Below are 24,042 nucleotides of genomic sequence, written 5' to 3' on the forward strand. Positions count from 1 at the left end.
CCGATCCTCTACGCAGACGCCCCTCTCGGTAAAAGGTTTAGTTCCCACTTTTGAATCTCTTGTCGTTGGACCCTCTAGGGTCGATGGTCTTCTCAGAGTCTCGATCTTGGTCATGTTTTGTCACTTGGGTCGTTTATTTCACATGTCATGAAGCAGACCATATCCTTCACGTCTCCAGCTGTGTTGCAAGTCTCCGAAAAGTAGGGTTAAATTCTCGCAGCAAGATCAACCTAGCCTTCAGACGAGCCGACAAAGAGGGGTAACAGATCCTGCTGCTTGTTTTCTACTTTGTGAAGCCGCCTTTGGTATCGAGTACAGCAATAATCATCTATCTCTCAGGCAGGAGAGCGTTGCACAAGAATGTCTCTCACAGACTGTTACTTGCTGTTTCAGATGCAGGAACCCACGGTCACCAGAAACCCGTTTTACTTAGTTGCTCAGTCTATTGCCCGCATGTGGGCGCCTCAACGTGTGAAACTGTTGAAAACAATGCCGTTATTGTGGTTATTTTCGTGAGTCACTTGACCCAAAACAACAGAAACTGCGAGTGGAATTTCTTGCATTGACAGATCCATCTCTACGGAATTACCCGTCGCCGTATGAGCACCACATTACAACGCTAGCATCACGTATATGTGACTTTTTCGGCTTCGCACTGGTGTTTTCTTTCGCCTTTGTCGTACAGCATCCTTCGGAAAGGTACAGATTTCAGTCTGTTCAGTCTGTCCCGTCTCTGTCTGTTTCACCCAGATTGGTAATGCGGCTCGGCATGGTACTTCGTATGCTTGTTTGTCATCTATTCCGTACCCCATGTCATTCTATGTGGCCATATCGGAGGCAAATATTATCATGGCTATTAACGAAAGGATCATGAGATATTATGACGAGCTTAACAGGCCGGCCAAGTCGTACCCTTCGACCCACATCCAATGGAGTGCACACGGGTCTTGAACAGATAACTTTGCGTGACCTCCTTAAAACAAACCCACTCTGTGCCTATTCCGCAGAAAAGACTCATGTTGTGTTACGAATTGTGTCCAGCTTGTGGCAAGAGCTCGTGCCCTAGCACAAGATGTGCCCGTCATCTGCAGACGACATGCGATTGTCCCTGGAAGAGCTGTTTTGTGGTTCGGATGGCTACTCGCAAGAGTTCCTCCGCGCGGACGACAAAGGCCCGAGTGGGGGGCAAAAAAAATACAGACAGCACAATCCGTCATTTGTGATGGATCTGATAGATTAATTATGTGCTTGGTGTGCGGTATTGCCAATATTTGTGGCGGCCGCCGTCCGAGAAGGTCTCTCTTTCCTTCTTGGTGCATTTGTGTCCCGAGCTGTAGTCAACGAGTAATGTCGTATCTCAACGCCAGGTAGCACGCGAAGCTTCACGACTGCTACCACGGTTCTCTTGACCCAAATTTTCAGTTTCGGTTCATAGTCGATTTCAGTCTGCTCTTGCTGCGTTGGGGCCTTCCATGGCGCAAGTCCAGTGTCGAGTTCCTCGTTCTTCCTCGCCTTTCGTACTACACACCAATGGTCACCGACTTGCCCAACATGGCTGTATATGCGACCTCAACGTCTCTTGTTTAGCAGGCCAGCTGCTCTACACGTTCTGCGCCCCCTTGAAAAAAAAGGGGGGGTTTTCTAGCGTTCAACAATGGCTCAATCGTGAAACCAAAAGAGACAAAGCCGACGAAAGAACAACCCGAGAACAACCAACGGCGATTTTCGTTGACCGACTATACAATAGCGTTATAATGCTCAAGATGGATTACAACAAGGGGCAGGTGAGAGAGATATTTAATTATTATGATGTCTTAAGAACAACTAGACAGGCCTTGTCTCATGCCCACATTGCGCTTGGAATCTTGCCCTTCTTTGCTCGTTGCTGCCCTGCCCCACGCAGTGCTCTTCCCATGGAGAGGCCCTGGAAGTCCATTGACTGCTCAAAGGAACCATCACGCTCTTTGCTTCGGAAACCATCACCTTCATTGAACACAGCACCAAACAGTTCTGATATCGATGCGGAGAGGCTGCTCATGGCCTGGATACGCTTGATATCAGCGTCGGATGCTATTTCGAGGATTCCATCCTGTTGGTTGATTGTTCCGTTGATCTTGCCGTCTACAATTAAGAATCCAAGTATGTCTTGTACTTCAGGCTGCGATATCTTGAGTTGTTTCGCAATCCACCCGAGTTTCATGCGGGTGTATGGAGCTATTAGCTTCAAAACGCCCTTGGTTCGCATATTACGGGTGACTTCGTCGATGTTCTCAGCGATAAAAGGATCATCCAAGATGTCCTGATGGCCTTGCAATACCTTTTCGTATGCATGGACGTCGTTTCTTTGGTAAGCGTCGACAAGCTCCGTCATGGCTGATATTCTAGGATCAGATTTGTATGGTTTGGTCTCCTGCGAGTCAAACGGGTTGATGTTGGATTTCATCAGCATCGTAGATAAAAGTAAATACTTGAGGACTTGGATACGTTGTAGAGATCCTGCCTCGTCGTAGTTGCGGAACGACTCAAAAAAGTCGCTTTGTGCCTCCTTCCAGTTCTCTTCACTCATGTGCATCTTGCCGCCGCATTCTCTGATGATCCCCATGATACGAGGGTGCGGAACGGCAGACTTGACTTTCAGTGCTCGTTGATACAAAGCCTTGAGCTGTTTGTTGTTCTTGGTCTCGGCTAACATTTGGATCTCGAGGGCGTAAATTTCCAGCGAGTATGTACCTTTACCAGGGTCGTCTGTGCCGTCAGGTCGCTGACAAGCCTTGTGGAGCTCCCGAAGCTTCTTAGAAACCGAGCTGTATTCTTTCCTATCAAGGAGCAGCTTGGCAAGCTTGATATTCGTCTTTAGCCACAGCCGCTCGTTGTTGGTGCTTTGAAAGCTCTGTAGGGTAAGGGAATAGAATTTTTCCATGCTTTTCGCGGCTTCTTTGCCATTGGCGCCTTTTTCAATGTAGTCGAGCATGTTATTAATGGATTTTTCGGAATAATTCCTCGTGACGGCTGATTTGACGTAGGTGAGAAGCTCTGCAAAATGGTCCGCTGCCTAGAGAAGCGTTAACAATGTGAAAAAAGCAGAGTATACCCGATGAAAACCATCTCACCTCATCGTATTTTCCCAACTTGAATTCTAGTTTGATGGCTTGCTTCAACCCTTTGAAGCCCCACTCGCCTTTCTCTTCCTCAAGCGGCGGAATCCCAAGGAATTCGCCAATCGCATCGGAAGGGTCAGTAAGCTTTAGTTGTTTCGCATTGTAGTATTTGTTCTCGATATCGACATCTCCAGACTCGTCGTCCTCGTCTTCTTCGTATTCAAAGTCGTATCTGAAACTTAGGTTAGCTCGAATATTTTGGAGCAGGTGTGACTCTGCCATACTGCTCCTCGTCCGACTCCTGCATGAAATCCTCATCATCCGACATCCTGAGTTCTTCGTTGATTATTCCTCTAGAACAGACAAAGAAAGAAGCGGCACGTCACCATCAAATACCAAGAAGGATTTAGTGAACAATAACGGTCCGCCGCAGAGCTTGATGGAATTCACGGTGATGGATGTTGGGGGAGATGCAATTAGTACTTAGGCAGGCGCGGGGCTGGTCGATGCGTGTCTTCCAAGCAACTGCTCTTATCGATAAGGCACAATTGCCCACACCTCACACCTTGTCAATTGAGCCTCGTTTCCCCTAGTCTCTAGACATCCACGTCGATCAAGACATTTGTTCCGGAAATGTTTGGACTTTCAAGTTTCCCCGACATATTATAAAAAAGATGTTTCTTTTGAAAGGTAGAAAACCAGGGCCTACTGTTTTTGCTAATTACCGAACGCTGTACGCCTTTTCACGGACTCAACCATCTCAGCACACTGCATGCACTGCGCTCATGAAGATGACTGGGCGAATCCTGTTGGCAGTCTAAATGCCAGTATCATTACCCCTGTGAGTACTGCAAGCCCTGCGCAAACCAGATATGGCAGTCCCATCCACACTCCGCCCAGCTCCATACCTTTGCTGAGGAGCCACCCTAGGACTGGAGAGCTGACCAAGCCCATGACAGTTTCCATCATCGACACAGTTGTGTTCAGGGTGGCAACGGTATGAGGTTCGACAACAGCATTCAGCAAGGCTCTGCAAAGGGTCGGAAATCCGGCACCGAGACTCGTGGCGATAAGAGCAGTGATGAACAGCCACACGGTAGGGGCGGCTGCTGTGAGAAAGCTCCCCGCGATGACGAATATTAGCGATATGCGAGCCAGGATTAAATCTCTGTTCAAAGGTCCGACCCTACGCTTGTTCACGAGAACCCATGATCCCGCTGGCAATATTACGAGAAGCACGACCGCTGCTGTGATGTTGCTAACCGTGGAAATGTACGTTGCCTACGCCACGTGTTACTCGAAGACGCTTTCCAGATGCAAAGAAGTGACGTACCGTTGACCACTCCCAGTTAAATCTCCTGGTCATGTACTGCAGCAAATTAAATGTCTGGTTCAACTTTATTGGATAGTTGATCGCGTAGGCAAATATAAGAATCATGACGCTTTTCGAAGCAAAAATATAGCGCCAGATGTGGCCCATGTCGTTTTTCATCGAAAACACAGCATGCTCGAGCCAGGACTTTCGAGGGTTGTTGCTGATGTGCATCGGACCATCGACACTGGCGCCTCGAGGTCGCTTTCTGTCGGCCTGTAGACGGAGCGCCAGCGTTTCTGGCACCAACAGCGACGCAAAGAGCCCGACCACAAGCATGGCGAACCCTAACCAAAGTGCAATCCAAGGATTGATTTTGAGTAGCAGTGCGGCAATGGGGTTTACGATGACCCCTATGATGAGAATCATGGCGTATAGAAGGTAAAAGACGCTCGTGCGCTTGGCCACGGGGATGGCATCCGCGAGCAGCGTCCATATCATGGCTGCCGCCATTTGCCCGCCTCCCCCAATGAGATACGCGATGTTGCCATACAACATTGACCAGACAGGAAAGGAGTTGGGCATGCCCACTGGTGTGCTTGTTAGCCGTGATGCAGTCCGATCATGTATACCAGCTTCTGTCTGTTTTGCTTACAAACTAAGAGAATCCAGGCAGTTTGGATGACGGCTCCAAATAAGGCCAGGAACAGGACAGGTCGCCGGCCATACTTGTCGGCGATGATGCCGTAAGGGATCTGCACAAAGAAGGCTGCATCGGAACGATATGTTATATTAGACTTCCTTCTACGAGGCTTGGTCCACAGCGCATGGCGAGAACTTACGAACAAACATCTCGGCTGATATTTCCCATGATCGCAGCATGGCCAATTCTGTCTGGACTCTGTTGTCTTTGCAACGGCCATCAGTTTTTGACATGATGCCAACTGGATGATCTGGGTAGATTTCGCCACAGATACGGTCCTCCATGACTTGCTGCAAAGGCGGCTGCATGATGAATACGCTGACTTCGACGATGAACGCGAAGAGCACGCACATGCTCAGAACCAAGTGCTGAAAGGCCTTGTCTGGTACGACATCTGGCGGAGGATCTGTGTTAAGAAGAGGCGATTCTTCAGTTGAAACATGCCCGAAATAATCCTCTGCTTCTCTTTCCACGACACCACTGGGGGTTCCGCCACGTCTCTCCTCATCTTCAAAAGTCATGTTCAAATATTCCAATAGGTCTGTGGTCAGCAAAGTTTCTTTGGCCGTTGGTGAACAAGACACGCTCCGGAGAGTGCGGTTCGGTTTTTGATTGTGTCTCGCACCGTTGCAGCAGACAAGGGTCGCAATCAACAAAGCCTGATGAAAAGCAATAAGGAATAGTCGAAATTGAAGAAGAACAAGGGACATGTACAACAAAAATCGAGGAACATTTCGCCAAATAGCGCAGAACTCTAATGGGAACTGTTACACGGGATCCGAACCCGAAAACGGGCTGTTTAGCGCCGAACATCCACGAATAGTTAGTCAGTGCCAAACTACGGAGTAACTATGCGATCAATGACGAACGATTTGCTCGATTGTTTCCATGGGGGGCTGCTACACCCATGGCTCCTTCACCGGTTTATTAAACCAATGAAAAGGTATTCCAACTGTCAGACCTGCAGGTAACAATTGATCTGGAAGTAGCCAACAATGATAGCCGTGGCTTGATGGTGGCGGAATTGCTCTCAGCCCTGCATCACAGTGCCACGCATTTCATCGTCTTTGTAGCGAATGGGCATGCAAACGATGACGGCAGCTAGTCGAGGAGTGCGTGGAGAGCAGGAACTTGTACCCGGTTGGTCAGCTTGAGAATCCTTCAAGTCCACCTTGTCACCCTGGTTGCAAATCGAGAGTAAGCGGACGATGGCGTCGCCCGAGTGGGCCTTGTCCTCGGTTTGCCAGACAGGGTGATTTGCCAACTAGGCCAAATATCAGGCCTGCTTCTTCCCTGGTCTTCGTTGTCTCGGGCTTCGGGAACCGTGGCAGGTCTCGATGGAGATTGCTCAACCCGATACGGAGTACTCGGATTATGATACGCCTCGAATCAACTGGCGGAACACTATATCAAACAGTTGTTATGTCTATGTGCTTGCGACGTCTCTGCTCTTTTGCAGATCCCAGTAACGCTCGTCCTTTCGACAAAGACTGCCTGCACCTTTTGCCTGGTAACATCAGAGGTATGTGAGCTGAGGCAGTTGAAGCCGTATGGGCCCTTCTCATATGTGATTGGCTCCTTGACTCTCACAAGCTGGTGCACACCGTTTCTTTTTCTTTTTTTTAACCCCAGTTCCCTTTCTTCTGAACAGGAAGAAGACTCCACAAGACTTTCTTCGAATAAGGCACCAGGCTAGTATCAAAGCAGCTCTTGAGCAGAGACTACCTCCATCTGCTTCCGCTGCGCCCACTTTGAAGCAACCATTTCTGCGACACGGCGCGCTCCTTAGGATTTGTCTTACAAAAGTAATAGATTTGCTTCCTGGGCGCTCTAGGTGGTCCGATTGTCCTTCGAGGACGTTGAAAGAGTAATGAAAATAGAGCCCAGTCATCTGAATACATACAGCATAAAGCGAGCCTCCACGAACCCTGAGCTCATCCCATAGCGACATACCACCATCGCCACCGGCCCTTTTGCCCAAGTTTTTCGAATCACTGGGTGAAGGGATGCCTTCAGATATGATACGATATAGCTCAAGCTCGACTTCCAATTCAATTCGTTCCCGTGGTAGATCTGGCGGCTCGCCCTGGGAGAAATTTAGAGAACCCCAATCGAAGCAACGTTGTCTTTCTGTCGCATAAGACTAACAATGCCCTGTATCAGGCGACTGCCTGTACCAAGTAAATAGCATTCATTCTCGACTAGCATCTCGATAAGATATTACCGTCATTTCCCTGTTGTGCCCTCTACGCTTTAGTTGCCCATGGTTTTCTCATAGGTGGATCTTTGGAGTATACTTAGCTAATTCACCTAAGACCCCGAGCGCAATAAAACCACGAGAACTAAAGAGCAAAAGGCAAGGCAAGAGGATGACGGTATTATCTCATTCGCGCATGAGAACTCTGGTTCTCGACTCCATTTTATGGCAGACGGAAGACGGCAATTACAACACGCGAGTCAGCTGATTACTCGTATCGCGGAGATGTAATGGCAATAAAGTTGACGCTCAGGTGACACTCAACTGTTGAATGACGGGAATTTTTTTACACTTCCTAGGCTGCTCGTTCCGTCGAAATGGAAATACTGAGGCTGAGCTGGAAAATTCAGCCGTCGCTGACTCAGAAAGCCAGAGACGTAACCCAACAGCATTCAGGATTAGAGTGAGGCTGCAACACATGGGACATCAACAAACCAAATGAGGGGAACCCGGGTGAATCTGGCCACAAGAGAAGTGGAATTACTGTGATCCTAGACATGGTACAGACGAGACCCGACATTTAGATGACGCCTGACCGAAGAGTGACTCCATGGTTTGCTTGGTGCCGCCTTCCACCACCCCAACGTCTCCTTCTCCCCTGCGATCTGATGGATTTCCGCCTCCTACTTTCTGTTCTTGATCTGGACAACAGGTACATCTGTAGGCGGTCCAACTTTTGGGTGGTTCGCCAGCGAGAATGTCCTTGGCCGCTGACACGTTGGACATGCAGACCCTCGTTTAAGGGTGATGCGTCTTGGAGCACATCCCACGTTGGGACACTCCCAAGCTGGTTTCTGCAACGGTGGCATTCTGGCTTACGTTGAGTCACTCGGTCGTAGAGAGGCCATGCGTAAAATACTGTGACTTGTTAGCTGGGAACTTGATATATGCTTGGAGACGTCCATACCCAGTTTTCAAGCAACACGATACTGTTTGTCAACGACGTTTGGGAACAAGGGGGATGCCGGGTACAGAAACCCAGTCGACAACAGCGCCCGCAAGATGTTATATACAGTGCTCAACCATGATGAACATATGCAAGCTTCTTGTGCAGTGACAACGGAGAAGCGCATACACACTACGTGGACTCCCCTCACCTATCAAGGGTGAACACGCTCTTTGCAGAGCCTTTTACCAGTTCTCGGGGGCCGGTTTACATCTGACGCCTATTGTTTGTAGCTTGAGGCTCCTCGACTGAACTAACGCTGGTCGTCAATATCTAAAAATCGAGTCGAGTCATTCGCAACCAACTGCCAATTCTTGCCACAGGTTTGGGCGCAACTGCTCACATCATACGGCCTGAGGGAAAAGTAAAGGCATCAATACCCCACACGGCTGCATCAGGGTCGTCATGAGGCAGACTAGAAGAGAAGTGAGGCTGTTTTGGTGGTTTTAATGCAACACGAGAATCTCCGCCTTCTAAGTGGTGTGCCGAAGAAAGCAGGAGGTTCACCGAGGTCGGCGGCTCCAGATCCGTGCCGGAGTTGAGGATGAACGATTCACCAACCCGGTTTTAGCAATCAGAGCTTGAAGTTAAATCATGAGAGTAAACGAACGATGTCCAAGATAGACTTTGCCACCAGATACGGGAAGAAGAATTCATCTCATCTGGGAATTGTCAGACGCCAAGTCGCCCACGTCGGCAACTTCCCGATGGGCAGATGGTGGCGGAATTTGGAGCCAGCCCTGCCTTGTTTATGCATGTCCCTTGTACATTTTCAGCCCGTACAAGCCTCCTGCGGACTAGTACCGAGAAATGCAGATTATTGGCTGTCTTGGCCGGCAATTTTGGAGAGGGAACGCCCCTTTGTGAGGCTCAACACTTTATCGTCGACATGGCCAAGCGCGCACGGAGACTGTTGAGTTGGTAATTCGGAGCTGAATCGCCAATATCCGCTTCGAAAAGAACAATCGCCACCGCCAGGAGCCGATTCGTCTGAGACAATACCGGCTGACAACTTGGGTTGTGGTGTGCTACTGTGATCCCGGGCGCAACGTGGCGCCACGCCGCCAATGCAGCAAAAATGATGGCCATGTATTATTCGCCGCTCAGCTATACAGTCCCTGTAATCGACGTTTTTGCACCTTGAATCAGGCCGGAATAGGTATGCAGTCGGGTTTCTCGTATTGTGTCACAAGACCGTCTACTTGAGCCATATCTCACCTTGCGGCTAGCCAAGGTGACAAACCACGACAAATTGGGGAGTCTCTGCTGGTGCATGTAAAACAACTGCGTCAAGTTTTGCCGGCGTATTGGGAATTCTGTTAGGATCATGGGCCATACATGAATACACGGTCAAACTAGCCAAGATTGATCAAGCACACATTTTCACAACAAACTTTGCATACAAAGAACCGCATACAGCCATAATCCCGGCCATCACCACGTCCCCGGGCCAAATGTTCCATTTTCAGGCACCGTCTTCAAAATAGCAGCATACGTCGCGTCTAGCGTTTCAAAAACAGCTACGTTCCCCCACCACTGTGGCACTGTCACGTTGGGAAACGTAATGGCAAAGAAGATGACGATGGTGCTCAGGATCAGGCCGGCATCCAGCGCTGCAGCCGTGGTGTAGTTGTACGTCGTCCACCAACCATTCCACCTATTTCGAATCCACTTGTTGAAGATGAGCCCGACGATCCCCCACGACGAAAAGCTCAGGGGTGTGGCCGGCGGGAGCCAGGCCATGGCTCCCAGCATGATGGGCGCCTGAAAGTGTCGGAAGAAGGTGATCCTGAGAGTCCTTGTCAGGAGGTATAACAATACAGGCAGCGCCGCGCCCACGAGCCAGAACCAATTGAAACGGGCGTACATGCCTCCCACGCCAAACATGCGTCGAGGTCCAATGACGCCCCATACAATGCTGGATGAGAAGAAGGCCCGTCCGTTGGGACATGTGAAGTGGTTTCTTTGCAGGTTGGTGCATACGTCGGGGATGTTTCCGAGTGTCCAGTTCATGACGGCAATCTGGACAAAGACTGCCCAGATGGTAGGCACTACCTGGCACCAAAATGTGATTTTGGGCGGAATCTTCATGTAGTGCGCGAGCTTCAAGTCGCCGCTGTAGGTCTGGGCTTGTCCCAGGGTGATTGTGCTGAACACCTTGAAGAGCATGACGCCAATCGGCCGGCCCGGGATCATGAAGCCGGCGAGAAAGGGTGAGATGACATTGAGGCTGAGCAAAATGTTGGACACGGCAAGGATCATGGTCGTCGGAATAATGAAGACGAGGGCCACGAGTACAGAGACAAAGAATGCCCACCACGGAAGTTGGGAATCGTACGCTTCGGCAGTGGCGAGGCCAAAGGCCATGGCGAGGAGGAACAGCGCGCCATACCACCAGTCGGGCGCCTCGGCATATTTTTGCATCATGCTCAAGTGAACATCGGGCTCCTGGCTTCGTGCTGCGCGGAAACGATGCCAAACTTCGTTGCCGTGGTACAGGGCGATGTGGACAATGGCTGCGGTCAAGGCCGCAAAGGACAGGCCGTAGTTGAGCGCAAACGTTGGCGCCAGGAAGAGCGGCGAGTATTCCCTGTACTTGGCTTCGTCAAAGGTGAAGCCGCTCCCGAGAATTCGGCTGACATTGTAGTTGCTTTGCGTATTGTCGTAGGTTTGTGCCGTCACCAGGGGGAGATGGTCGGCGAACAGCGTGCCGCTGTACACCATGCCGATGGTCGGGACGAGCACAAAGACGAACAGGCCAACCAAGGTGTTGACATGGGAGTGAGTAGGGGCTAGCAACGGGTCTCCCAGGTACGCCGTGACATAGGTCCAGTCAAGGGTGAGAGGGATAAGCGACAGCCCGGTGGTCCCTCCGAAGAGCTGGTTGACGACGACATTCCTGGGCCGGATCCAGGTGGCAAAGGCAAACACGGATAAGCCCTGCCACAAGACGCCAGGGATCCAGTAGTAGCAAAACATGGACGCAGCAACCATAGCGAACCACCGGTACCGACTCACCAGCCAGCCGTTGGAGCGGAGGCCGTCGTCGCCCTTACTCTTGTCGTGCAGGGCGTAAAAGAGCGAGGTGCTCGCAAACTGATTGGGCCACATCATGGCGGCAGGCCAGACGAGGAACCGGCGGAAGAGGCCGGCGAGGGAAATGTCAATCAGCTGGGAGCTGAGGGTGAAGAGCAGCGAGAAACCCCAGCCGAGATTCAAGTTGTAGAATGGCCTTCCCTGCAGCGCCAGCAGCGCATCCGTGCTGTAGGCATATCCCAGCGAGACATTGGCCATGAGGGTAATGACGACGTGCTCTTTGATGGTGAATGGGCCCGGGTTGAATGTCCACCGCACTCCAAGGGTGTCAAAGACTCTTGCTGGCACGAGCCTGGCCCAGAGGCACCCGACGGGGTAGACGAGCAGCTGGACGACGATGGCGGGAAAGTTGATGGCAGGGCTCCTGTAGTTCTGGTCAGCATCCTGACGCATGGCTTTGCTCCTCTTTTCTCAAGAACGGGGGGGGCGGCGCACCGCATGCTCAAAAACATGTTGAGGCCGCTGCCCACCGTCACAAAGATGATGCCGAGGATCCACGCTCTCACGGTACTCGCCACCTGTTCGTGGTCGGTGTTGCGGACGGCAGCCCGCACTTCTTCATACGGGGAATCCTCGCCGAGGACGTGGTCTGCGTGGGCAAGTCGTTGGGCATCCCCACGTTTCATGGCGTGGTCTCTTTTGGGCTCGCCCAGGGCCGTCTCTGCCGCGGTGGCGGACTTGCTGCTGGGTGATGTGTCGTCCGCGCTGGACACTTGCAAGGGCTTCTTCATCGTGTTTTGCCTCGTCGTCCCCGCGTGAGTCGTGCGTCGATGCGCAGAACAGCAGGGCGGGGACCGGCGGGTTTAAGAAAAGGAAACGCGCTGCTGTACCGATCCAGAACGACCAGGGGCATCATGGGACAAATGCTACCTGCAGAGCGAGGAGTAATTGCCATAGGCCCGGCACTCGGGATCGCGATGGATGGTTACAATCCGCGCTCACGGCCTAGCTTGGCGCTCTCCCGGATGAAGCATGATGGAGACGGGGCCACCGGTGCGTGGTGCGTCTCATGCCGGGCGGTGACGAAGCAGAAAGGAGAGCATCTTGATTCTTGGGTGTTGATTTGCCGTCGGCGTTGCTCAGCGTCAAAGTGTAACACGGCATTGGTCAATCCGCCGGCCAGCCTCGTCAAACGATTCCCGAGGGGCCTGCCACATGTAAGCGGGGGATACGAAACGAAACATTACTCGGGATGGGATGGATTCGCATGTCTTTCGGGGGCCCAATGAAGAGCGCGGCAAACGAGTGGATGGACAGATAAAACGGAAGTTTCCCCGCCGCCTCCGCGTCGGAGAAGGAAGCCGCGAGACGCTCAACTCGGCCTGATTCGCAGCCTTATTACCATCAACCCGTGGGGGGTTCCGATGGTGTCGCGGGGTTGACTGTCAAAAGTCCCCTGTTGACCTGGTTAATCTACTCCGATGCAGGACTGGACTCTTGGCGTCGATGTCATGTCTGGGGCCAATGGCAAGGTTGGCATGTTGGTTACGGAGTACACTCGAGTTGGTGCGAGTTTCTCCACGGAAGCCAAGCAAGGCGCATTGAAACCCCGGTCCACCCGGGACAGCACACTGTGTCTGCTTGAAGCCTTGGTCTCTGTAGTAGGATGCTTGCCCAGATTCATCGCTGTGGTAGCATTAACGACCGTATGTTCGATATTCGTCCGGTCTTGCTCGGATCCGGTACCCTAGTTGATTAAGACAAAGGTTTCAACATGACAATTCAAAGAGTCGCGTCGATAGCTAATCATTTTTTGGGGGCTGTATTATCATACTTACGAACGGATGGCAATGTCAACGGCTGACTGGGGCTGACTCTACAACATGACAAGACACGACGATGAGAACAAATCGTCAACCTGGCCATGTGCGACCAAACACATGAACAAATAAAAGTCTGCCACTCGGACATTAATTTCGAATTTATACCCATCTATTGGTCATTCTCTGTAATTCACGACATACGACGTTCAACTAGCCTACACTTTGTCCTCGATTCCGTCTTCTTCTCCAAGGCCTCGCTTGGAATCTTGCTCTTTGACCAAAGTCTCTTGTCAATCGAGCGAATCATATAGCCGACGCAACCCATTGCGCCCTTGTGAGATGCACTAGCGCAGTTTGTCCCGTCTGAAGGAATATCAGCCAATATCTCATGATGGTGGTTTTGGACGGCACAAAACAAGTCCAGCCGATTCGCATTTCACGGGTTCCAACACAACTATTCAGAACAGAAAATGATGAAAAGCGCGACTCCATTATAGCACCTTGTTCCACTGCCATGCTGTGTAATTATTCTTAGGCAGCTAGTTCCGGGTGGCACGGATCATTCGGCTCGTGATTTGGACTGGACCATGCTGTTGCGAACGGCCACTTGGACGACGTCGGTTATCCAACAGCGACGGTGCATGGTCCAGTCCCAAACAAATGTGTTTGCCGCTCTTGTACCCGTGAAACAGCTACATGGCCAGCATCGGACCCCGAGTCGGTGCAAATAGCAGCATTGAAGCGTCGAGACGGTCGGTTTTTAATGGGGTCCCTGTGGAAATACGTTCGGATGCCGAGTGAGTCATGGGCGCGGCACAAACGAGGCAAAAGTACCCAATGCGTATATAAAAAAGGACCAATGCAGGAAAGTAAATCTGCGTGTCCCAATAGCCACTCTGGGAAGCCAGCGTAATCTGTATTCAACTGCCGAGTAATTGGTCGCGGTTGTTGTCCATCTCCACTGCCGGCACAGATAAGCCGGTTGTCCATACCCTTCCTTGATTCGAGAAGCAAGCTCTATTGTTCGATTTTTACTTTATTTTTTCTATTTTTTTTTTTTTCATGTTTTTCATCTTGTGAATTCCCCCGTCCTATTTGTCGACATGGATTCGCCGTATTCTGCGCTAATGCATGCTAAGAACCCAACAGCAGCCCCAGGAAACGAACAGCCACACCCAACACCACCATGATACCACCGTCCACGAAGCCCATCGTGCTAGACGGGCGCACCGGCGAAGGCGGCGGCCAGCTCGTCCGCATCGCCTGCGGCCTCGCGGCACTCACATCGCAGCCCGTCACCATCGAAAACGTCCGTGGCAACCGCGAGGGCGGCCGAGGCGGCGGTCCGTCCCATCCCATCCGTCTCCCTGTACCAGCTCGCTCGATGCCATCGTGACTGACCTCTCTCTCTCTCTCTCCTGACAGGCCTCAAGGCGCAGCACGTCACGTCGCTGTCGTGGCTTGCACAAGTCACGGGCGCAGAAACCACCGGCCTGGCAGTCGGGTCCAAGACGCTCACATTCAGCCCCAGGCGGCCGCCGACGGACCTCGTCCAGCGCCGCTCCGAGATCAAGGCCGACACGGACGCCGCGAGCGCGCTGCTAGTTCTGCAGGCCATCTTCCCGTACGTCTTGTTCGCGGGCAACCACGCCCGTGAGCCCGTCGTGCTCGATATTTGGGGCGGCACCAACGTCCACTGGTCGCTTAGCTACGAGTACTTTGACCAGGTTCTCGCGCCGACGCTGGAGGAGAGGTTCGGCATCAGGATGGAGAGGGCGCTCAAGGCGCGCGGGTGGAATCTTGGCCCGAGATCAAGGGGCCACATGACGCTGACGATTCACCCGGTGCCCAGGGGCGCGACGCTCAGGTTCTCGCCGCCCCCGGAATACGCCTTTCCGGAATCATACCGGGTCCGCAGGGTAGACGCGAGCGTCGTCGTGCCGGGGGCGTCTCACGCGCGTGTGCAGGAGGAGCTCGTCGCCGCGCTGGGCCCTCTGTACCCCGACGCCGACGTCGAGTTCAGGGTGGTGGAGGACTCGGGGAGCGACGCGCGATGGAGCATCCTGCTGGTTGCGCACTCCGAGGGCGGGATTCGCTGGGCGCGCGACTCGCTCTTCTCCATGCCCAAGAAGCCCAAGACGTCGCGGGACAGGGTGATCCAGGCCGCGTGCGCCGGTCTCTGCAAGGCGCTCTACGAGGAGACGAGCCTCGGCGGAACGGTCGACGAGTTTCTCCAGGACCAGCTGCTTTCCGTGCAGGCTCTTGCCGAGGGGTACTCGTCCTTTGTCCGGGGCGGGGACCCGGCCGGGTCTTGCACGAATGGGCCGGTCGGCGAGGAGACGAGGATGAGGAGGGAAAAGACGCACGAGCCGTTTGGACACGGCTCGACGCACACCACGACCGCAAGGTGGGTGATTGGCGAGCTGCTCCCCGAGGCTGAGTTCTACAACAAGGGAGACGTGGTCAGGGGCGTTGGCTTCTCTCTACAGGGGCCATGATGGAAAAAACAAATGCATTCTAAAACTGTAGCACAAAAGCACTTGGCACCTATATGCGCCACGTCATTCGGGCAACTGGCCGAAGCGGTACTGCGCCCATCCCATGCTCCCCTCGTGAAAAGTCCACGTCTGCTTGCCCCGGTCCTCGTAGGCCGCGCCGGCCGCCACAAACACGGGCATCACATGGTCCATGTAGGGATGGGCCTGGCGCGCGTCGGGCCGGGCGCACACGGCGGCCATCCTGTCCTCCCTCTGGGCCGGGTCCGCCTCGACCGCCTCCCGGAGCGCATTGTCAAAGCTGACCGTGTAGGGGAGCGGCGCGCCGTCGCCGTCAAAGACGGAGTGCAGGTCGCGCAGGTTGTGGACCGACATGCCCGCGCCGATGATGACGACGCCCTCGTCTCTCAGCGCCGACACGGCCCGCCCGAGGGCGTAGTGCGCCGACGGCGACTCCGACTTGAACAGCGACACCTGCACCAGGGGCACGTTGAGCGGGTTGGTCTCGGGGTCGAATGCTGCGAGTTTTATTGTCAGAGATGCGCGCGCCAAGGGCCCTTTGCTTGCCACGTACCGACGGTGAAGCCTGACCAGACGCCGTGGTCGAGGCCACGGCTCACGCCTCTGCTTGCGATGCCGGCCTCGGACAGCATCACCATGATCCTGCTGGCGAGCTGGGCGTCGCCCTTGTTCGGATACTTGGCCTGGTAGTAATGGTCGGGGAATCCGTAGAAGCTATTGGCGACTCTTGGGTCAGGCAAAGCCCACGCGGGCAAGATTCATGTCCAGATGGTTAGGGGGGTTAAACAAACTCGTATATCAAGTCGGCGTGCTCGTCCTCGTTGACGTAAATCTCGTCCCTTGCGCCCTGCCAGTGCGCGGAAAACACGACGACGGCCTTGGGCTTGACCTTTTGTGTGATTTCCCTGCCAATCTGCTGCAGGACCGGGTAGGCGGCGTGCTGTGTGTCATACTGGACGGTGGGCTGCCGGGCAATGGATTAGTCTCAGTGTGCAGGGCGCTGACGGGCGAGGCGACTTACGCCTCCGTGGCTGAAGAAGTAGACGGGCGGTTTGGTCATTGGGGCGGCGGGCGACGATGATGTGTTTTTGGAGGACGGGGAGCTCGAGCTCGGCTGCCGGAAGGGCGCTGCTGTTTTGGCGGCAATGTCTGTGAGGGAGATGGGCGACAGGAGAAGAGCGAGCACGACGGCTATGGAAGCGAGGGCCAGGGATCGACTGGACAGCCACGACATTGTCTGCTCGCTGGGGACTTGGTTCCTGGTGCTGCGGCTGCGATGCCCGCCGTCTTATAGACGGTCAATTGCATCGATGTCAACTGATGGATTAGCAATTAGCGCGCGGCAACTGTGGAGTTGATGGGCAAGACCACGTTGAATGTTGAATGTTTCATTACTCAGCGCCAGCGCTTGGCGGTGTTCCACCTTGTTTTATTCAATCCACCGGGCATTTTAAAAATATTGACTATTATGAATTGACAAGGCCCGGGGCAACCACTCGCCATCGTCCAAATCGCAGCATCGGCTTCATCACGAGTGTCATGGTACAGGCAACCGTGACCCTGTTGGACCAAGAGAACTTGTCAAAACGAACCAATTGATGTCTACGGGGAATGTTTCACGGACAAATATTATTCACAACGTCGGCAGCCGGTAGTCGGGAAGTGCGCAAAGCCGACAAGACTCGCTGTGTGGAAAAGAATCGACGACGAAAAAGCGGCGTCTATTCTAAAGCATGACTCGTCCACTTTGCTCGGGAACATGACTGCTAGTCCCCTTGTGTCTGTGTTAACGTCTCGCAAGATGCTGCCTTGATCATCGTCGGTGCAGTCTCTTCCTTCTCTCGTCCCATTTACGGAAGCAGAGGCACCCTATTTCCAAGCAAACAGTCTGTTCGAATCATGCCATTTGCCACCTGCGTCTGTTGGGGATAGGGCCTCACTCAGGTTCTGCCTCCGGTTCAGCCTTTGCGAGCCACACCTCGTTCAACCTGGGGAAAAAAGCAGGCTCTGTATGTCTCTCGCGTACCTATTACATCGTTCGTCTACACGGCTTCAACTGTATCCACAATCGTCGCCCATGGTGTATATGTGGCGTTTCGTCAAATACCTCATCGAGACCTCTTGGAGCAATGAGATATTCCGCTCCAATGGCACAGATCCGACCAGTAATTGAAATCACCTCGACATGCCATGTCATGCTCGTCGACTGATGGGGAAATTGGCCCCCAAGGATAAAACTTGGCCGAGCCAAAAGGTCCCGTCAGCGGCAAGCATCTGAAGCTCACTAGGAGTTGTCTGGCTGAAAATGCAAACACTGACATGGCCACGCAGCATAGAATTCGTTCCGATGCATTCCATGCTGGACGACATGCAGCTTACCCCGCCTCGGCCGCCAACCATGGCTTTGGATCATGGTGGCATCGAGTGCCCTTTTTGTCCTCGTATGATGAAGCTTGATGCTAAGCTTTTCGTATCGACTCCTGGTCCATGCATACATACACAGCTGACAAAATGTCCGACTACCCAGTTGTCAAGTTCTGTGTAGGGCGCTGAGCATGTATAACTGATATTGGCTAGGATTGTCTCGTATGATGTGGTGAGCCGTCGGCATGATCTAGGCAAAAGCAGGGTCGCACGAGGCGACTCATGGTCAAGCATTTGCGAGTTGCTTATTCCGCCCCAAAGGCTTGGAGACTCAGCCTAGACGCCCGGTCTATCTCTGAGTTATGCGCAGCATCCAAATGTTTGGCTATTCTATGTACCCTGGGTCAAGGGATGGTCCTCTACATGACCGGCGCTCTTTTCGGCCCATAGACAGAAAATGACGAGGTGCTTGATTTTGATCTTGCCACATCTTTTTTCTATCTTGTCTTTGTTGGCTCTGTTTTTATATATTGGTCCCATCAGACCCATCCCAAACTATTTTAGACACCAAGCCTTCAGGCCCAGAAAAGACCAGGATCCTCCAGTACGGTTATTATAATTTACTTGGCGGGGCGACAAGCACACTGTCAAACCAGTTTATACACACGACTGACTACGACAATGGCACGCTTACAATCCGGAGCCGCTTTCTGCCTCGCTCTCTGGTGGTCCTCTGGCGTACAAGCTACCCAAATCCACAACAATCCAGTTGCCTGCGCTGTAAGTCTCGGTCCACCTCAATGCTGTGAATTGGCGCTGGACATGCAGAGCGATTTCTAGTCAGGTTGCTAACCAGCCGCCTCTGGGACCAGGTCGGCTGCCTCAACGAGTTCAAGGGCGAGTTCACAAGCCAGCACCAAGACCCGTACGTCGGAGGCTGTATGGGTCCCTTCCCAAACGACATTGCGTGCTGCATCCTCAAGACATGTCCCGAGGACCAGTGGCCGATGTTTTGCGGCAAGGATAATTACATGAATGTTCCGGACAAGCAGAAGTGTTTTGCTTAGCGTTCTGCACACGTGGCAACAGCAAACACCCAGATCTTGCTCTGCTAATGGAGGCAACTGGGAGCCCAAAGAAGACAAGAAGACTAGACTGTATTTAAGTTTGGACTGGAGGGTTAGAAGTTGCCTACGTCGTGGTTAGTACCTCGTCGTTGATGGGCGACTCAACAGCAACGCGGCCAATGACGTCAAAGAGGTTTCAATGTCTGGGAGGAGGAATCCTGGATTTTATTTCTACCGCGTACCGAGTAATAAAATTACCTAGGTAAATTTGCCCAAATCTGAGATCGTGTTGCCCTGCCAGAGCATCCGAGACCCGCACAGCAAATCACCGGCTCCCATGCGCTCGTCCATGATCCACTTTCGCGCAGCTCCCAGGAAATTTCCATTTGCATTTCCAACTCCAACTCCAACTCCGACTCCGTCCCCATGAGAGCTCGACCTTGACCTTGGCCTCCTCCTCGTCTCTCTGCATCCACGCCCATCCGCAGCGACCGTGATTTGTGCGCCCTCATCAATTCCTCTCCTGTCCGCCATTGGTCTTTGTCATTAAACACCCGCTTCCAGCCATGGCTCCTCTCATCCTCCACAATGTCCCCGACGAGGAGTGCTACGTCGGCGACGACGGCATCAAGCGGCCCTACGCCATGTACTTCAACCAGTTCGTGCTCGCCATGACCTCATGTCGTCAGATCCCTCCCTTGTACTGACTCCATCTCCAAAGGAATGACGCGCACACCGGCACCTCTAGATCACGGCGCAGCGTCGCAGAAACCGGTTCGTTTGGCAAATCCACCCGGCGGTCTCGATCACGAACTGGCACGCCAGCTCGAAGTCGCGAGAACCCGACCCTCGCTGCCGCAGACAAGCTTTTCGGCGACTGGGTATCCAACCAAGCCGCCGTCGCTGCGCCATCCAATAACCAGCGCAAGAGCAGCGGTCTGATGCAGGACGATGCCCCTCCGCAGCGCGTCGTCAAGTCCATTCCGGTCGAGGTCATTCTTCGCGGTTACCGTTCGTCAGTCCAGCAATACGCCGCCATTTCCCACTATGAGGAACTCGCCGGCGCCATCCTAGAAGACTACCCTCGAGACCCTCCCGCCTCCCAAAGGCGATACAAGTCCGAACTGCGCGACCCAGCCTTGACACGCCGGCGAAAGCTCAGCCCCGAAGAGCGCGCTCTCGTCAACCGTGCCGATGGCGGCGAACACTGGGTCAAGGTCACATTCGAGAGCACCGAGGCTGCCAACGACGCCATCTACGCCAGTCCCCAGCGGATTCTGGGCTACCTCGTCTTTGCCGAGCAGTACAGAGGCATCCCGCCCGCCAAGGATGAGGCGTGCCCGGATGTCGACAGCATCATGGACAGCGAGTTTGAGCGAGCCCAAAGCATGCCCGCCACCATGGGCACGCCCCGTCGAAAGAGCACCAACAACAACAGCCTGCCTCCGATGCTGCACAGCCGACTGATAGACATGTCGCCGTCGGAATCAAAATCGTCAAGCCAAACCCTCGACACGGCCACGCTGACGCCGTCGCACACGTCCTCGGCCACCATGCAGGAAGCACCCGGCGTGAGCTCAGGCGTGGAACCCATGGAGCTGCAAGAAGAAGACGGCATATTTTGCCGCCGCATCCCCACCGCCCGTCGAGCCCGCCTGCTCCCCGCCGAACAGGCTCTTCTGCCGCAGCAGTCCGTCATGCAGCGCTTCGTCAATGCCGTCCCGTTTATCAAGTGGTTCAGCGGCAGCATGATTGGCAACGAGGTGCCGCGAACGGAAACAGGCGAGTTCGACTGGGGGCGCGCCAGTCTGTACTGGAAGATTATCTGGTGGCTAGATGCCACATTTGGCCTGTTCAGGGGCGACGTCTACAGCGTTGACAAGGACGACTAGAAGCTTCCTTTTGGTCAGCCGTGGCAGTAAATAGCTTTGCATCAGGCGGCAACTGCGTTTACGAGTTTCTTTTTTTTTTTTACGAAAAGGCCGCCAGAGTTGGCGGTATTCAATTGCATCATTGTCGGCGTTGATGGCGCAGGACCAATCTATCATGGGGGAGGGGGCAATAAAGTTGCTCATAAAATGCTATACCAGCGACTTGTATTTCTAGGACAAGCGAATAAAGTCCACCTTTGCAAAACGCCGCGCACCGTCGGAACCACGTATCCATCCATCCTGCCGGGGACTTGGGCGCAACTGCTGCATCTCCATTGTTGTCAATTACGGCCCGGTGTCCCTCTTCCTGTCAGGCTAACCATGCCGCTACATGCAAGACCAATACCGCTCGGTGATGGGCAAGTGAAGTGAAGTGAAACAATTTGTAATGGTAGTCGTACAGCCCGGAAACCCATAAAGGAAAAAAAACGCTCACGAATCCTCCCACGTGTCTGCCGCAGTCTCCTCCTCCTCCTCTTGGCTGGGGTGCCTCTCCCTTGTCAAGTCTGAACTCGACCTCGTGCGTCCCCTGGTCGCGTCGTCGTCGTCGTGCTCGCCCCTCTGCTCGTCGGGCTGCCGCTCATGCTCGCCGTCCCTGGGCGCGTCCGCGGGCGGCTCCTCCACGGCGCCGAGCGACTCAAACGTCACGTCGGCGGGGACCCGGCGTATCGGCTGCGGCGAGAAGGGCCTCGCGCCGCGCGGTCGGTTAAAATCGGCGGAAAACACGCTGTCCGCGTCTCCGGCGCCGGCCCCGACGCCGTTGTGCCTCTGGCTCTGCTCCGTGGCCAGCGCCGCGAGGGACTGGTACCGCTCCGACTCCATCAGCAGGCTGTCGCCCCTCCCGTGGGCCGGGCGCGCGGCGGCGTCGGACGCCGAGTCGGCCAGGATGCTCCTGGGCGGCAGGATGGAGAAGAGGGTGGCGGAGGCGTCTGCGGCCCCCGGGGCGGCGGCGTGGCCGCCCGCGTCCTCGGCGGCGAAGAGGTCGACGCCCTTGTCGAGCAGGTCGTCGAGGCCGCCGCCGGTCCAGCCCTTGCGCGCCAGGCTCTCGAAGATGTCGACCTCGGCGCGGACCAGGCTGCAGCTCGCGTCGACGATGCGGGCGCTCGTGTCCTGGCTCTCGCGGAGCAGGGCGCGGGCGTGGTCGGCGTGCAGGGTGGTCAGGCCGTCCAGCTTGCGCGTGAGGTCGACCAGGTGGGCGCGGAAGCGGGCGACGTCGCGGCGGCGCTGGCGGTGCAGCTTCAGGCCCTCCTTCTCCAGGCGCTTGACCTCTCTGCTCTGGGCCTTGATGCGGGCCTGGTACGTCTCCTCCTCGTCGTCGATGACGGTCTGCCACTTGTCCAGGTCGTGCAGGAGGGGCACCTCGAAGGAGCGGTAGACGGTCTCGGACAGGATCTGGTGGTGGTTGGCGATGAGGTGGTGCACGCCCGAGGCGGAGAGGAGCGTGTCGGCGGTGCAGGCGCCCTTGGCGGTGGTGAAGCTGGCCGTCATGGCGGCGCCGGCGGCGTGGTGGCCGATGGGCTCGGCGCGCGACTCCTTGAGGCGGGCGCAGGATTCGAGGGCCGCGGCAAAGGACGAGGCGGCCGTGGAGAGGGTCGCGAGGGCGAGGCGGTACGACTTGGCCGAGGCGACGAGGTCCGCGTAGGCGAGGTGGGAGGATTCGAGGTCTTGCTTGGTGAGGACGGCGTGCGAGGGCCGCGGCGCGGGCGGGAGCGGGAGGTTGAAGCTGGAGAGCGGGTTGGCCGTCGATGCGATGGAGTAGACGGGCGAGCCGGGCACGGGGGGGAGCTGGGACGGCGTCGGCGAGGGCGGACGCGAGGGGTTGGGGGAGGGCATCGCCGGTTGCGTCGTGTGCCTCGCGGCGTTGAGTTGGTGGTGGAGGTTTCAGCAAGGCGTCGGACGTGGGTGCGGTCGAGGTTGCGGGATGGAGAGCGGGTCGACTGTGGACAACGGCCCCCCCTGCGAGGACATGGGATCGAGGATGGGGGTTGAGGGTTGAGAGTTCGAGGTGAGCAGATGAGCTCTCGGTATAGGTTCAATGTTGTCCAACGACGAAGATTAAAAGTGCTTGCATGTCACGTTCATGTTGACAGGTGCCTGCGGGTCCCGAAGGTCCAGATGCAAGCGCCACATGACGGCTCCCTGCATGTGCTGGGTGTGGGACAGGGCAGACAGGGCACCTACACATTCCACGTGCATCAATTGATCCCGATTGTGCATTGTTCCGTGAGGTCTCACTCTAGCCCAAGACATTGTTTAGATGCCTCTTCCCATCTTATTCCGCGTCTTGCTTCATTTGATAGAAGCACGCAGTATTACTACCCCGTATGCACGATTAAAAACGGGGTGATGCGTTAATGTCTAGTCGCACGCGATAGCCTCCAGTACCATGTCCATAATCATAAAAACTCTATAAACTGCCCCAGGGTCCGCGACCGCTGCGGATGCCCCTCGCGCAGATCCCTTCAATTGCATGTAGATGCTCTCTGTCATGGCCGTATCAACCCCTTCGGTGGTATGCTCTGGGCTATAACCCGGCATAGTAGTAGTTGAGGCGGAGTCGTTACGGAACCGATCCGGAGCCTGTATCGTCAAGTGAGTGAGCTGTGTGCCGTCGAGTCAAGGCAAGGGTTTGTTGTGAATGTGTCACTGATATTGACGTGCCGTTTTGGCTCCACGGCCAGGGCCTCGGGCTCGGGCTCGGGCCACGACCCGGCGGACACGCGCCATGACCCGTCGGGTCAAACCTTTGGCCATTGTTGGGTCAAGTTCTTTACAGCGGGTTTGTCAAGTTTGGGTTCAATTTGACTGCTTGAGCCCATGTTAGTAAGTGACAGGTTACGGTGCTTTGAGGAGCTCTACAGCGGCAAGGACTGGCGAGTGATTTCGTTGGTTCGCCGCGTTAACTTGTTCACTTGTAATTATACAATGCTCAAGGATGGGCGGGAGGTGGTGATGGGAGACGGCAAGGCAAGGACTCGTGGAACGCCGA

General features: G+C 54.5%; 8 protein-coding genes across 8 annotated transcripts; 3 read left to right on the plus strand and 5 right to left on the minus strand.

The window, feature by feature from the left end:
- Positions 1 to 1,840: 1,840 nt before the first annotated feature.
- On the minus strand, positions 1,841 to 3,426 carry csn-2 (COP9 signalosome complex subunit 2; the record flags this gene model as incomplete). Its single annotated transcript, XM_014687482.1, has 3 exons — positions 1,841 to 3,052; positions 3,111 to 3,330; positions 3,383 to 3,426. 3 exons carry the CDS (start codon positions 3,424 to 3,426, stop codon positions 1,841 to 1,843), a joined length of 1,476 nt encoding a protein of 491 aa, XP_014542968.1.
- Positions 3,427 to 3,881: 455 nt separating this feature from the next.
- On the minus strand, positions 3,882 to 5,634 carry atnC_0 (MFS efflux pump atnC; the record flags this gene model as incomplete). The annotated part of the gene is made up of 4 exons (XM_066129498.1): positions 3,882 to 4,379; positions 4,432 to 5,000; positions 5,066 to 5,179; positions 5,253 to 5,634. 4 exons carry the CDS (start codon positions 5,632 to 5,634, stop codon positions 3,882 to 3,884), a joined length of 1,563 nt encoding a protein of 520 aa, XP_065986143.1.
- Positions 5,635 to 9,750: 4,116 nt separating this feature from the next.
- Positions 9,751 to 12,143, minus strand: isp4_0 (Sexual differentiation process protein isp4; the record flags this gene model as incomplete). Its single annotated transcript, XM_014687480.1, has 2 exons — positions 9,751 to 11,776; positions 11,848 to 12,143. 2 exons carry the CDS (start codon positions 12,141 to 12,143, stop codon positions 9,751 to 9,753), a joined length of 2,322 nt encoding a protein of 773 aa, XP_014542966.1.
- Positions 12,144 to 14,361: 2,218 nt separating this feature from the next.
- On the plus strand, positions 14,362 to 15,673 carry rtcA (RNA 3'-terminal phosphate cyclase; the record flags this gene model as incomplete). The annotated part of the gene is made up of 2 exons (XM_014687479.1): positions 14,362 to 14,518; positions 14,601 to 15,673. The coding sequence occupies 2 exons, from the start codon at positions 14,362 to 14,364 to the stop codon at positions 15,671 to 15,673; spliced, it is 1,230 nt and encodes a 409-aa protein (XP_014542965.1).
- A 63-nt stretch (positions 15,674 to 15,736) lies between these two features.
- Positions 15,737 to 16,925, minus strand: LIGB_0 (Extradiol ring-cleavage dioxygenase; the record flags this gene model as incomplete). Its single annotated transcript, XM_066129499.1, has 4 exons — positions 15,737 to 16,188; positions 16,245 to 16,405; positions 16,483 to 16,655; positions 16,713 to 16,925. 4 exons carry the CDS (start codon positions 16,923 to 16,925, stop codon positions 15,737 to 15,739), a joined length of 999 nt encoding a protein of 332 aa, XP_065985907.1.
- A 1,811-nt stretch (positions 16,926 to 18,736) lies between these two features.
- Positions 18,737 to 19,122, plus strand: G6M90_00g001070 (uncharacterized protein; the record flags this gene model as incomplete). Its single annotated transcript, XM_014687477.1, has 2 exons — positions 18,737 to 18,835; positions 18,928 to 19,122. 2 exons carry the CDS (start codon positions 18,737 to 18,739, stop codon positions 19,120 to 19,122), a joined length of 294 nt encoding a protein of 97 aa, XP_014542963.1.
- Positions 19,123 to 19,688: 566 nt separating this feature from the next.
- Positions 19,689 to 21,014, plus strand: NUP53 (Nucleoporin NUP53; the record flags this gene model as incomplete). Its single annotated transcript, XM_014687476.1, has 2 exons — positions 19,689 to 19,780; positions 19,844 to 21,014. The coding sequence occupies 2 exons, from the start codon at positions 19,689 to 19,691 to the stop codon at positions 21,012 to 21,014; spliced, it is 1,263 nt and encodes a 420-aa protein (XP_014542962.1).
- Positions 21,015 to 21,485: 471 nt separating this feature from the next.
- IVY1 lies at positions 21,486 to 22,886 on the minus strand (the record flags this gene model as incomplete). The annotated part of the gene is made up of 1 exon (XM_014687475.1): positions 21,486 to 22,886. The coding sequence occupies one exon, from the start codon at positions 22,884 to 22,886 to the stop codon at positions 21,486 to 21,488; it is 1,401 nt and encodes a 466-aa protein (XP_014542961.1).
- Between the last annotated feature and the right edge of the window lie 1,156 nt (positions 22,887 to 24,042).

This window comes from Metarhizium brunneum, chromosome 1, assembly GCF_013426205.1.
Source record: "Metarhizium brunneum chromosome 1, complete sequence".
NCBI classification, from domain to species: domain Eukaryota; kingdom Fungi; phylum Ascomycota; class Sordariomycetes; order Hypocreales; family Clavicipitaceae; genus Metarhizium; species Metarhizium brunneum.